Consider the following 15685-nt stretch of genomic DNA (forward strand, 5'->3'; position numbering starts at 1 on the left):
TGACCTAACATACAGGAAATAATCTGATGATCATTTTTTTTATTTTTCAGAGTTTTTCAGAATTTATTTTTGGTCTTGCTTTTTTCAGTGGAACACACAAAGCAAAACAGGAAGCCTGCCATAAATATTTTTCTGAAGTTCATATATCAATTCACAAAGTTTGATGTCTGTTTGAACACAAAAAGGATAAAACGTGCACAGATTATGTTCAAATAGTAAGTCTTGCATAAAATGAAAAACCTTCAGGTGTTTAATGAATCAGAATCAGAAAGAGCTTTAATGCCAGGTATGTTCACACAGACGAGGAATTTGTTTTCATGACAGAGCTTCTACAGTGCAACAAGATTAAAAACTCTTAATGAAAAGTATAAAATCACTTTTATAAGAGGTTTAAACACAGTTGTGTGACACAGTAAATGGTAAAAATGGTTCCAATGGTAAAAATGCATTAATTATATTTTTTACAATCACACTTTATACAAACAGTCAGCAGAAACACTCTGATTGGCATATTCCCTTTGTACATGAGTGGGAGAAATTCCAGTTTATTGGTGATGATCTCTCCCTCATTAGCATAAAACATTTGTCTTGTTTTTGAATCTGCCACTATGCTGCCGCATGTGTAGCTCCGCCCTGTTTTGAAAAGTGGGCTGGGAGCACCATCTCATTTGAATTTAAAGCGACAGCTACTAAAATGGCACAATTAGGATCAAGGCTTAAAAGGGGCAGTTTTAAATAGTTATGAAACATTATCTGTGCGGTATTTTGAGCTGAAACTTCACATACTCACTCAAGAATTTTTAAAAAAAAAATCTACTTATTATTTATACAAGGTATTTTTCTTGTTTATGGAAGCACTGGAAATAATGTTTGTATGTTTCATAAACATAAACAATTTGTTTGTTTTTTATTCAAATTATTTTTATGCCTTTTTGAAAAAGAGGGAAGAAAATGCGGATGAAGAAGAATATGCAATGTTGAGTTGCGTCTATAGTTGAGCAAGAGCTGCAGTTCAGAACACAAGAGAGTTTAACAATAATGCAGTGAACGTTTAAAATATGCAAATTTTTAAGGACAGAGTTTAAAGCATTCAGGCACAAGAAACGTTACCAATTGTACGCTTAATAAAGAATAACTGTATTGAATTATTTATACAGTAAATACTTTGCAGTGTCATTTTTACACTTACAAAAACACAAAGCAATGTTTGATTCCCTATTAGCTTTGCTTCATTGTTTTTATAGTATATGATTGTAATTTATTAAATTTTACACATGATTTAATCCCCTACAGAATCATCCCAGAAAATAAAAATCTATACATTAGTTAAGACTTTATTATAGGGATCAACTGTTACTATTAACTTGCTTATTAGCATGCATGTTTTTAAGATATTGGCTGATTATTAGTATTTATAAACTACATATTCTGCACAATATTAATCTGCTACCTTAATAACTATTAATAAGGAGCAAATTAGGAGTTTATTGAAGCTAATGTCATAGTTCATGGTTTGTTAATAGTGAAAATTGAACCGTAAAATAAAGTGCGGCAATAAATTCTTTCCAAACAGTGCTAATTAAGTTATTTGTTGAAATTGTGCTAGAGCTGGGCAAAGATGAATTGCGATTTGTTTTCTATAGTTTTATTATGTATATGTGATACACACACATACATAAGTCAGAATTATTAGCCCCCCTGATTTTTTTTCAACACATTTCTAAACATAATAGTTTTAATAACTCATTCCTAATAACTGATTTATTTTATCGTTGCCATGATGACAGTAAATAATATTTGACTAGATATTTTTCAAGACACTTCTATACAGCTTTAAGCAACATTTAAAGGCTTAACTAGGTTAATTAATTAAACTAGGCAGGATTGGGTAATTAGGCAAGTTATTGTATAATGATTGTTCATTCTGTAGACTATCAAAAAAATATCTGAAAGGGGCTAATAATTTTGTCCTTAAAATGGGGTTTAACAAATTAAAAACTGCCTTTATTCTTGCCGAAATAAAACAAATAAGACTTATATAAATATATATAATTTATATCATACACATATATTTAATATCTAAATATAAATAAACATTTTATAAACTATATGCATTTGGTTAATTATACATAATAAATATACACAGTACACACACTTAAGTCAAAACAAACTTTTATTTTAGATGCAATTAATCGCAATAAATTTTTGCCCAGCACTATTCGTAACTTTTTGATTTAGTGGCTAATACGTATGAATTTGTACGATGTCATCTGTACAATTTATTACGATTTGCTCATCTCCCAATGAGGGTTGGGTTTAGGGGTGGGGTTGGGTGCCACGCCTCTTTTTAAAAATTGTATGGTTTTGTACAAATTAGCTTACTGACAAAACGTAAAATAGTTACATTTCCTCCATGAGATCAGAAAAATAAAATATTGCAATGTCGGATTTTTAAAATATCATGCAGTTCTAATTCAGTTATTAAAATGACCTGTTTCTAAAGTTTAGTTTGAACGTCAGTAAATTGTCTTTGCCATTTCAACATGTTGGAGTCATAATAAAGATAAATAAAATAAAATAAATTGCTAATTTAATCCTTAAGTGAATGTTTCATGAGCATCGGTTTGATGAACTTCATGTTTGCTTTTACTCAGCTAACAGGAAATGAACAACAGCATTAAAACAAGAATAGACCCAGCGTATCCTGTAGATGAATGGATGTATTTCCATCTTCACCCAACAGGATAATTACACAGCCGCACATGTGAATCACAATGAATCACTGAGGCACATATTAGAAAAAATCAAAAGGCACATGTGATTCAGCATGTAGGTCATATCTCAGAGCTTTGGGAAACCTTCCTGCTCTAAATACATGATCAGTCATGTATTATCTGAGCTGCTATCAGGAGTCAAGGAACAGGGTGTGTAGGTATTATGGGGGCACGTTGTGTGCTTTTCAACAATTATTCTGAGTCAGTTTTAGTCACAGTTTTGCAACAAAACGTAAAAAAAAAATATATATATATATATATATATATATATATATATATGTGTGTGTGTGTGTGTGTGTGTATATACCCAAAAGAGCACATCACTCCGCTACTCACCCGTTTGCACTGGCTGCCAGTTGCTGCTCGCATCAAATTCAAAGCTCTGATGTTTGCTTACAAAGCGACCTCTGGCTTTGCTCCTTCGTATCTGCTCTTACTTCTGCAGATTTATGTGCCCTCCAGAAACTTGCGTTCTGTGAATGAACGTCGCCTCGTGGTTCCATCCCTAAGAGGGAAGAAATCACTTTCCCGAACTCTCGCATTCAATCTGCCCAGTTGGTGGAATGAACTCCCTAACTACATCAGAACAGCAGAGTCACTTGCTGTCTTCAAGAAACGACTAAAAACTCAACTGTTTAGTCTCCACTTTCCTTCCTAATCTTAACTGCCTCTCTGGCTATCCCACTAACTGTACTCTCTCTCAAAAAAAAAACTACATTACTAATGCTTTGCTTCTTAGACTTTACACACCTGAAACTTGTCTATAGCACTTATTCACTGCTGCTCTTATAGATGTGTAAATTGCTTCCTTGTCCTTATTTGTAAGTCGCTTTGGATAAAAGCGTCTGCTAAATGACTAAATGTAAATGCAATAGAGCACCTTTGGGATGTGGTGGAATAGGAGATACGCATCAGGGATGTGCAGCCGGCAAATCTGCAGCAACTGTGACATGATGCTATCATGTCAATATGGACCAAAATCTCTGAGGAATATTTCCAGTACCTGGTTGAATCTATGCCACGAAGGATTAAGACAGTTCTGAAGGCAAAAGGGGGTCCAACCCGGTACTAGTAAGGTGTCCCTAATAAAGTGGCCGGTGAGTGTATATATATGCTTTTAGTTCCGTTTCTCGTTTAGTACTTCAGTGAATCAGTGAAGTTTGACTATATAGTGAAAACATCTCCAGCTCCAGTTTTTCCATCTCCTTAATAAACAAATACATTTAATATTGAAATAACAATGAATGTTGTCATTTAGAACATAAAATGACAATTTGTTCAAATGGCAAAATCCAATTTTTATTAAATTATACTTATATAATATTAAATATTACTTTTAACATTACTTATCAGATGCCATTTAGTTATACTATGATCAATAGTAATCCGACTTAAAATAATACTAATATAACAAATAGTACTGCTAGTATTAATAACAATATATAATTAAAGTACCCATCACTAAATCACTAAAAGATTTCTTTTTTTTAGAGGGTTGTGTAACAAAAGGCTAAGCTTTTAATAAAAATACAATTAATTCATTTATTCGTTCGCTTTCCTTCAGCTAAGTCCCTTATTTATCAGGAGTGGCCACAGTGGAATGAACCGCCAACTATTCCATCATATGTCTTACGCAGCAGATGCACTTCCAACCAGACCCAGCACTGGGAAAATAAAAATACTATTGATTGAACTGATTAATTATTAATTTAATATAATGATTCCTGATGCATACCTGTGTTCATATAGACAAAGTCAAAGTCAGCAAAATGACATTTGCGATTTAAAAGAAGACAGGTCATTAAATTTAAAAGAACTTTTATTCAGAAACTTAAATACAATACAAGTCAATACAATAGTAATGCACATTGAATAAATATACAGTAACAAATCATTTTGGCCAGCTGATTTCCTGTCCAACCACACCTTTGGATATTTTACTGAAATATACCATCATATATATAGTTGAAGTCAGAATTATTAGCCCCCTGTTTATTTTATTCCCGAATTTCTGTTTAATGGAGAGTTTTTTAAACATGTTTCTAAACATAATAATTTTCTAAAACTCATTTCTAATAACTAATTTATTTTATCTTTGCCATGATGATAGTACATAATATATTACTAGCACTTAATAATATATTACTATAACAGCTTAAAGTGCAATTTAAAGGCTTATCTAGGCTAATTAGGTTAACTAGGCAAGTCATTGTATAACGATGGTTTGTTCTGTAGACAATCGAAAAAAATATTGCTTAAGGGGGCTAATAATATTAAATTAAAATGTTTTTTTTAATTATTATTATTAAAACTATAGGCAAAATAAAACAAATAAGACTTTCTCCAGAAGAAAAAACATTATAGCAAATACTGGAAAAAATCCTTTCTCTGCTAAACGTTTGAGACATATTTGAAAAATAAAAAAAAATTAAATTAAAAATAAAATCACAGGAGGGTGACTAATTTTCACTTTAACTATTTACCAACAGACAAAACCTAACTAAGGCCAAGCAGAACAGTGTATGTGTGTTTAAAGCATGGTTTAAAAAAAGCACTGTGATTCAGACACTCCCACTCTATAAAAGTGACCGAGAAAGGTTGGAATTTGCTGAAATGACTCACAGGGTGATTTCAGGTCTGGTCATCTTCTTGGCATGATGGGAGGTTTCAACACAACCTTCACTGTGTCTCCTGTCACCTGCAATTCAAAAACACACATTTCACTTAGGTGGACACACTACAAGCCTGTAGCCAGGGGGGGATTTGGGTGGTTCGAAAGACCCACCCCTCAATAACAAAGGTGCATAATGTGTCCCATAATGAGCTCATTGGTCCTATTTTGACTGCTATGCCATCATAAATTGTGAAAATAACCCATTGAAAAAAGCTTTTAAACCAAGCCAAATCATCTGTTGACTGACACATCAGTGTGACTTCAATTAATCAGTTTTGGCCAATGCAAACTATTATTTTTAGTCCAACATCCAGCTGTGCAAGAAAACATACAATTGGATGTAAGTGAAGTCATTTTTCGCTACTGTATTGTTTTTAAATTGTGAAAACATTAAACAAGAATTGTAAATCTTGTTTTCTTGAAAAAAAAAAATTCACAGATAAAATGATGTAAAGAACCAAAAATTGACCATATTAAAATTAATCTAAATAAAAAATAGTGCTTAAAATGTCACTAAAATACAGTGTTTAAATCTTATCATTAAATAAAAAATGAGGTGAATAACTGCAAAAAGCTCCACATTTTGAGAAAAAAAGAACAAGCTGGCTGGCTACGGGCCTGCAATAATTCTTATAGTGGAGCTGAATGCACATGGGTAGTGAAATAAAATAGGCATAAACAGGCTTTATTCATTCTTACAGCTTTGTTTTTTTTTACTTTTTACTGAACTGTACTGTAAAAATATCCTATTTTGTAACAGCAAAAATTCAAATAATCAGCTCTTAATAATAATAATAATAATATAATATAATGATATACAAATGTGTGAGAGGGATTTATTTTCAATAATTGAAATAATAATTGGTAATAAACAATTAACAATAACTGGTCACTTGTCTTCATATCGTGCTGTTTATTTTTTATGAAAATATGAATAATTTTTTGTTCTCTATGACTTGTCAGACATTTTTAATAAATAGGGGTTTCACACCAAAAGACAAAAAGTAAAAATATCTCAGGATCCTTCATAGAATTCTTATCACACATTATTAAATATAATGCAAACCACTCACCTCTATGCCTTAAACGCAATTAAATATAGGGGATTATAGTCATTGCTTATTGTACCGTGAGGTGATTTAGGTCTTTTGGTGCAGAACTGTAGCTCAAATAAACAACCTTTTTGATTGGGATATCCAGATCCGTTCACTTGTTCGAAAATCGGGCTCGATCACGCGGTTTCAGACTCGATCGGACGTTAGCTCCCGATCAGGACTCGAATATATATATATATATATATATATATATATATATATATATATATATATATATATATATATATATATATATATATATATATATTCTCATTACTTTTTAAAATATTTATAGATATGCGGTGGCACAGAGACTTCACACAGAAACAGGAACGTGTGCGACATGACATCACTTGCATCACTTGCAGAGATGCTATTGGTTAAATGTTGGCAAAGTAGAAGACGGGAGCAGCTCGACGATGAAAGCATGAGTATGTCTGCAGTCTGGAGGCTTTATAAAGTTCATGACGACAACATTGCCATAGAAAACTGTGAGATATGTAAACTTGGGATTGCCTGCCAGGTATTTTAAGTTAAGGTGCTGTTTGTTATTATATTAGATTTTTATATTTACTGTTGTACTAAAGTCCAAAAGTGAAGAATTTATGTTATTACGTTTGTTAACAGAGTTATTGAATGTTAAAATAAGGTGAATTAAATGAAAAATAAGGAACATCCTGAATCTGTTTCTTCTCTATTTTTAAAAAATATATTATAGAAGTATCGGATCGTGTTTTGGTATCAGCAGATACTCAAAATCAAATGACTCAGACTCTAGGGCAAAAAAAACTTGATCAGGACATCCCGCATTTTTGGTTTGGAGATGGATATAGACCCTCTGTACCTTCTCCTGGGTTTTCCTTGCACACTGATTAGGAACAAGTATGAAAAACGATTGTTCTGCCTCTTAACTTTTGCTGACAGAAAGAATATTTTGATGTCATGGATCAATGATACACCCTCTTCCATGAAAGGATGGCATTCAATCATTCAAGAGACTATTCCCCTGTACTATTTACCATGCCTTAGCCCATACTGTAGTTCTCAAACTTAATTCCTGGAGGGCCACAGCTCTGCAGTTTTGCTCCAACCCTATCAAACACAGCTAATCCAAATAATCGAGGTGTTCAAAAGAGTCATGAACACCTTCATTAGTTGGATAAGCTGTGCTTGATTAGGGTTGGAGCAAATCTGTCCAGGAATTGAGTTTGAAAGGATACATTATTTGCAGGTGGTCACCCTATTTGGACAATATAAACCTTGCTGTATGTGACATTTTGAGACTCGGAATGACATAATATCCTTATGGACATTCATCATGTGTATTCTGTTTTCATTAAACTTCTCATTGGTCAGGCCATATTGTGTGGTTTAATGGTTTATGCCTTTTGCCAGGTCTATGTTTCTGTATATGCAGTTTTGTTTTGTGTCAGTCAATTTATGTTGTGTTTAGTTTTGTTTTGTGTATGTCCAAAAAAGGAAAAAATAAAATTTAAATATGTAAAAAAAAAACAAATATTTAAACAATTCTGAGACAAAAACTTAACAGATGCACACCATCGGCTTGATCTAATTAGGGGTCCTACAACTAAGTAAAGTTTACCATGTTATTGCAGATTTAAGTGTAGCATATTGTGTCACCATAAAAGCAGTTTTTATGACAAGAGATCCATGGAAAAGTGTAATGTTTAAACATTTACTGCATTTCAAATGATGACAACAGGAATTATATTTATTTTTGTCATGTGTGACAGTATAAAATGTAACATCATGTCAACAAGCCATATTTCACGAATGAAGCGTAATATTAAAATGACAGGAGATACAGTTTATGTCAGTTTCAGGCCAACCAAAAATAGCTTACCTGGTCATTCCTCCAGGATCCTGTTACTAAAGATGGTTTTACTGGAGGAACTGGAGGTGGAGGCAACTTCGTTCCCTACAATTACACAGAGCAGGGTTATTATAGTCAACTAAACCTTAACCCTTGTGTACTGTTCAAATTTATACTCTTTCATTATGTTCGTGGCTGTTTTTGCCCCGTTGACTTCTATTATAACCACATTTTTAGATTGCAAAGCCATGACACTAAATACTCATGCATTCTTGATTGTTGGGGGTTTTCCCTGTTGGGAAGAGGTAACATTTGTAATTTGTATATAATTATTATTATTATGGTGTCATGGCTTTGCGATCAAAAAATGTTTTTACAATGGAAGTCAATGGGGCAAAAACAGCCATGACATAACGAAAGGGTAGTCAATTTGCCCAGAGTGAATTGTGTTTTTGAAAAATTCCAAAGCATTTCCCCAAAATATGTGTCAAAATATGATTTGCCACCAAAAAAAGGGGACGATCTCAAAACTCCCCCGCAGCTGAGGCTAAGGTGAACTTCCTGAGAGCGAGACGTCTAGTAAAAGAGACTTAGGTTTATTTTGTCTATAATATAGAGCATATTTGGACCTTGGGAGGAAACCGGGGAACCCGGGGGAAACCCACACGGACACGGGGAGAACATGCAAACTCCACACAGAAATACCAGATGGTCTAGAAAGGAGCCAGAGCCATTGGAATTCTTGCTGTGAGCCAACAGTGCTAGTCCCTGGGCCGCCGTGCTGCCCATTCTGGATAAAGGTGGGAGAAGGGGGGTTTCTTCCAGACAAAAATAGTTGTAGAAAGAAAATGAGGATATTTATAAAGGAACATTGGATCCTTTGATTGGAGGATCTTGATTAGCTAATATATGCCAGCTGGGTCAAACATGAGCATGTGCTCCTCTCCAAATTAGTTTAATATTAAACTTCACTTAGTGTTATTATATAATAATTGACCTCCAGAATCAAGAGCGTCTGCGCTCTGCTTTTCACCTACAAACGGCACCGCGCGTTTACTGCATGTCAGGGTTGCGTTCTGAGGCGCAAGTGATTTATTAAATAAAGAAAAGATTGACGCAGCTTCTCTTATCGCAGCAAATTTCATTTTTACTGTTGATATTTGGCACCAGTTAATCAGGAAGTGACGATTTTGTTCTCTTTGACTTGTTGGATGGAAACGCTGCTTTATTAGCACATCTTTTATGCGATAATCCAGTTTTGCGCATAAAGTTAATTCGCATTTTTGGATGAAAACATAGCTAGTGACTTCCATTGTATTTTTGTTGCTGCTACGGATGTCAATGGATAGTTTAGTTCTAACATTCTTCAGAATATCTTGAAAGAAGTTCATTAAAGTTTCTAAACACTTGAACTAAACATCTTACACAGTCAAGTGATGTGATTTAGTCAGAGGTCAGAGTTCACAAAGCTTGAACTTTGCAACGCAGTGAACTGCGAAACTTGTCGCAGGAGCTTGCGTTTCAGGTCTGACGCATTCATGTGCATATGAATGGGAGAAAAGTCCAGTGTGACTGCAGCTTAATTTTGAGAGGAGCACATATGATTGATCGCAGCTGGTCTCTCATCTACAATCATTAGTTAGCCAATCAGATTAATCCAAACTCACTATAAGTAGCCTGGCTAAAACTACTCCCTTATCTTTGTTTCTGAAGAATCCCCCATCCACCCCCTCTCTCCCTTTCGTCTTTTATCAGGGGGAGCTCTCAGGAGCTACCTGATCTCGTACTCCCCTTACATGCTCATCGACCAGGCAGGAGCCCTGGGCTCAATTATCTCCGAGCTCAAAGTTCACTCCAGAGGCAACATGCCAAACCTGCTATTTTTATCAAGCAATATCTAATTGTGAACTCTTGGAATTGTATTAATCTATGCATTTAGACGGTTTATTATATTTAATGCAGGTGCACATTTCTACAAAATCATTCCAAGCAAAATTATGAATTCTTTCCAAATAGAAATATCCAAGTCATCTGGTGAAATTGTATTCATATCGCAACACATATATGCCACAGAATAACAAAATATCGAATTGTTAGATTTTTTCAATATTATGTAGCCCTAGTAAAAACTATAAATATCATAAACTTTATTTGAGCTAGTTGCCATATTTTTTCATTTTCATCACGTCTAGCTTAGCTTGATGTATTAAGATAATTGGTAACACTTTATTTTGATAGTCTATTTGAGTATTAGTAGACTGTCTGCTTAATATCTGCTGATACTGCTCCTTCAACAGACATTTATCTGACTATAAGAAACTTTGCAAGTACTGTACATGTCAACTTACATGCTTATAATCTAATGAGAAGTTGCAATGTAATTTCAATTCAGCAAATGGACAATCAAAATATAGTGTGACCAGATAATTAATACTAAAATAAAGAATAATATAAACTACTATAGAGAAAAAATGGAAATAGATAATATAGGAACTAATTCTAAGTATAAATAAAAACTTCAATAGTATCTCCTACACGATCTGTGTGATACTATCTTACAAACACAATGATACCAATTAAACATGATATTCGGTGTGTTACATAACTTATTTTCTACTAATAATTAGGTGGATATTTTGTGTTTCATGCAATTAAATATCAGCTTTAAAGCAAAATTACAAGTTTAGTTAAAACAATGTTTAGTGCTAATCAGCAGGAAGCCAATAATTACTTGAACGAGTAAAAAACGTATGCTAAAAATTTATTGTAAACAGTGGATTCACAGAGGATTTTTTTTAAATCATAACTCGTATTATCTGCTGTAGCTTGTTCCTCTTACCTGTGAAACTGTGGTCTGCTGCGGTTGTGTAGGCGGCTTTTTTGGAGGCTGCAAGATAACAAATTTGTTAAAGAGAACAAATGTATTTTTATAGTTCAGAAAATAGTGCTTGATACGGTCATATCAGTAAAAACAAGTATTTAACCTTATTTTTTACTTTAATCTGTACTGTAAATTGCACACATATCTGGAAAGCACTCACATTTGAGAACTGAAATATCTGAACAATACTAAACAGAACAAGCAGAAATTCTGGAAGAAAATAAGAATTTAAGCACTGCAGAAAGCATTAGGCCTGTTCACTAAAGTAATAGTTCACACAAAAAAATAAAAAAAATGATTCACTATTTACTCAAGAAGTTGAACACAAAACAAGATATCCTGAAGAGTTTTGGAAAACTGTGTCCCTTCTAGACTTTACCAGTGATCTTCGGGGGGTGATATATTCCATTTGCAATGCTCTGCATGTCATCAATTTAGACAATGAGAAATACACAAACTGTTTGAGACATCTAGAAACTTTTCATACTTTTTCTGCCAGTGTGGATTTTTTTCACTTAAATCAAAATGGCCGAATGTCAAAAATCATATATCACAAAAAATAATATTAATAATTAAGAAATAATAAATGATTTGACAAAATGAAGGGAGAGGGGGAAAAACAACCACATAAAAACTATAACTGACCTAATTTCCCTTCCTCTGGCTTAGTTATAAATGGAGAGCACAGAAAAAATTTTATGTACAGTTGAAGTCAGAATTATTAGCCCCCCTGAATTATTAGCACCCTGTTTATTTTTTCCCCAATTTCTGTTTAACGGAAAGAAGATTTTTTCAACACATTTCTAAACATAATAGTTTTAATAACTCATTTCTAATAACTGATTTATTTTATCTTTGCCATGATGAGAGTAAATAATATTTTACTAGATATTTTTCAAGACACTTCTATACAGCTTAAAGTGACATCTAGAGACTTAACTAGGTTAATTAGGTTAACTAGGCAGGTTAGGGTAATTAGGCAAGTTATTGTATAACAATGGTTTGTTCTGTAGACTATCGAAAACAGTATAGCTTAAAGGGGCTAATAATTTTGACCTTAAAATGTTTTTTTTTTTTATTAAACACTGTTTTTATTCTAGCTGAAATAAAACAAATAAGACTTTCTCCAGAAGAAAAAATATTATCACACATACTGTGAAAACTTCCTTGCTCTGTTAAACATCATTTGGGAAATATTTAAAAAAGAAAAATAAATTCAAAGTGGGGCTAATAATTCTGACTTCAACTGTATAGGTTTTTTCTTTCTCTGTTTTTTATTATTTTTAATTTTTAAAATGTATAATTTTTTTTTGCTGTACACTTTGCATATTTGTATTTATATATATTCTATGTATTTCTGTATGGTCTAATATGTGTTAGTTTTATTTACAGTGTTACTTTATTTATCTTATTATTATTGTACATTTTTTATTTGTGTTTTGCTCTCAACATTCTTTTTGATGCAAGAATTTATAATTGTTCTGTTTGATTCAGAGAGGAAGAAAATGTGAACTCGTTTTGTTTTCTGCTGATAGATTAGAAAAGTTGATATCTTTTGATTCTTTGTATTTGATACTGTAACTCTCTGACTAATTTGCATCAAAAAAAAAAAAAAGAGTTAAACTGAAAAAATCACATACACCAAGTGTATAAAGTTTTGTAAAAATGTGCCAAAGCAATTGTAAAATACAGAATAGGGTATATGTACAGCTAGTGTTTTTTGCCCATCGATAAACTTCCGGTGACCAGTTAATGTGACTATTTACAGTTTCATATGGCTCCTTTTACAGCATAGATGTTGTAATGTAATTAAAATACAATCCATTAAATAGACTTAAGCGTTTATTTAGTTGTTTAAACATAAAACGAGCCGTTTAAACACAAGCAGCAGGCTAGCACAGAAACTACTGGGGTAAAAGAAATTTTCGTATTTTAAAGACATCCATTATAGACATTTTGAATAGAATTTAATGCAGTGCTTCTTCTACATTCTGAGACTCACTTTATATTGTATTTCAATCAGGCAGTGACGATCATTGATTTAAGAAAACAGACCTTAAACGTGCGATTTTGTAATCATACAGCATACAGTGTGTCATACTGGCATACAGTTCACTGAAAGCGATTGAACTGGGTTACTGATAATTAAAAGTCCTTCTGCATTTACAAAATTCCCAATAGTGGATGATAGGGCTATACAATATGACAATATATATCATATGGAAGAAATAAAAAGTATATTGTTTTATATTTATGCTCTAATACTTCATATTTATGACTGCAATTTTACACACCATCAAAATGAAGCATGCAGATCATTTTAGAGTCACCAAAATGGCAAGTACACACTGATCTTCCTGAACTGAATAAGGTGCAATGTAAATCAAACTTAGTGTAGATCGCTTCAATTTTGGATGTGCGATATTATTTTTGATCTTTAACATTTTTCATAAAATAGTTCACATTCAGAACTGTCAAATAAGTAAAAAAAATCTATATTTCAAGCACAGAGGAAATATTTTTTAATACAGATTGATGGTAATAAAAGGGCAGCATAATAAAGATTAAAATTGTACTCACTAGTGGAGCAGGACGGGTCGGACCCACTCTGGCAGTTAGAGGGGTGCAGGGTTGAGATACTGTGGTCCCCATGAATATAGGCTGGCTGATCTCTGGACGGTCCTTCTGGGCACTGTTGTTCTCAAAAAGAAGACTCGTCTGCCCTGAAGATGGAGTTTTCCTAAAAACAAGGAGATTTTAAATGAGCCAAATAATACAGATTGCTAGTTATTTCACAAAAATAAATACAATACAATAAAACACCTTTAAGTAATACATTCAATTAAACTTGAAATTTTGTAACAATATTTTCTTGAAAAACACATTCTAATAATCTCCATTAAATTAAAAGTCAATCAGTTGTCTCCTTCCTTTTAATCGATTTCTTAGTTATTTAATTGATTTGTTTTCAACCTCGTTTTCTTATATTGTTTAATTGTACATATTTACTTTCAGCATTTACAATATAGCTGTACACTTGATTGTGGTTGTTGTATCACTGCATTCAGTTTGTTGTGAGTACATTTTCTGTACACTTACACAACCTGACAAAAGTCTTGTCGTTGATCCCAGTTGTAGGAGCAACAAATAATAACAAATTATAACTTCACTTCTGATCATTTGGAAAAGTGGCAGAAGGACGATTTTCTGATAAATCATCTGTTGAACTGCATCTCAATCATCACAAATACTGCAGAAGACATATTGGAACCCGCATGGATTCAATATTCTCACAGAAATCAGTCAATTTAGGTGAAGGAAAATTCATGGTTTGGGGTTACATTCAGTATGGGGGCTTGCGAAAGATCTGCAGAGTGGATGGCAACATCAATAGCCTGAGGTATCAAGACATTTGTGCTGCCCATTACATTACAAACCACAGGAGAGGGCAGCCTCCACATCAAAGTTCCTGAAAGCAAAGAAGGTCAAGGGGCTTCAGGATCGGCCAGCCCAGTCACCAGACATGAACATTATTGAGCATGTCTGGGGTAAGATGAAGATGAATCCAAAGAATCTTGATGAAAAACTCTGGGAGTCCTGCAAGAACGCTTTCTTTGCCATTCCAGATGACTTTATTAATAAGTTATTTGAGTCATTGCAGAGATGTATGGATGCAGTCCTCAAAGCTCATGGGAGTCAAGCACAATATTAATTCTTTGTCCACTGCACCATGACTTTATATTCTATACTGTACTTTATTTCTGTTACGTGACAAGACTTTTGTCTTAGCAAAGTCAGACCTTACTGTCCTAATTAAATCATTAAAAATCAAGACATGATCTTATTTTATTTTTGACTTCATAAAAGCCACTTCTGATACCAAATGATCAACTAGAAGTCAAGTTATTATTTGCTGTTCCTAAAACCTGGATAGGCGACAAGACTTTAGTCAGGTAGTGTTTATTACTCTTGTTTGCATTTTTCTCTTTCCCTTATTTTTACGTTAGATTATTTTTTCCCTTTCCTATTTTCAAATTCCTTTAATTGTAAAACAACAACAACAACAACAACAAGGATAAATAATAATCTGTAACAATTTGTATTGTAATAGTGTTTGTTTTTTTCCCGCAATAAATCAGTTGGACAAATGGTCACTACGCAGGCTAGCATGTTTTAAAGATACGCTGTTTGCTTGAATGCTATTATTAATGTGCCCTCAAAATCTTTACAATAAAATGATCCTTCCCTCCCTCTTATAGTGACATTTCTTCTCTTGTCAATGATAGCATGTTTGTTGTGGCAAAGGTGGGAAGTAAACAGCCATTTGGTTCCTATCAGTAAGTGTAGCATAGAAAGCTCACCCATACTGTTGTTTACATAACTGTATTCAATTATTATTCTGTATATTTAAAACCAGCAGACATACTA

General features: G+C 33.2%; 1 protein-coding gene across 1 annotated transcript in view; it reads right to left on the bottom strand.

The window, feature by feature from the left end:
- Window positions 1–4604: 4604 nt before the first annotated feature.
- The window catches only part of adam8b (ADAM metallopeptidase domain 8b), a 47170-nt gene continuing 36089 nt past the window's right edge, over window positions 4605–15685 (bottom strand). Inside the window, exons 20-23 of the mRNA XM_056470037.1 lie at window positions 13838–13997; window positions 11216–11263; window positions 8407–8481; window positions 4605–5472 (exon numbers count right to left, since the gene is read on the bottom strand). Of these exons, the coding sequence (XP_056326012.1) occupies window positions 5416–5472; window positions 8407–8481; window positions 11216–11263; window positions 13838–13997 (340 nt within the window). The 3' untranslated portion in view covers window positions 4605–5415. The remainder of the gene's footprint in view (window positions 5473–8406; window positions 8482–11215; window positions 11264–13837; window positions 13998–15685) is intronic.

Source organism: Danio aesculapii, chromosome 12, assembly GCF_903798145.1.
Source record: "Danio aesculapii chromosome 12, fDanAes4.1, whole genome shotgun sequence".
Classification (NCBI taxonomy): Eukaryota; Metazoa; Chordata; class Actinopteri; order Cypriniformes; family Danionidae; genus Danio; species Danio aesculapii.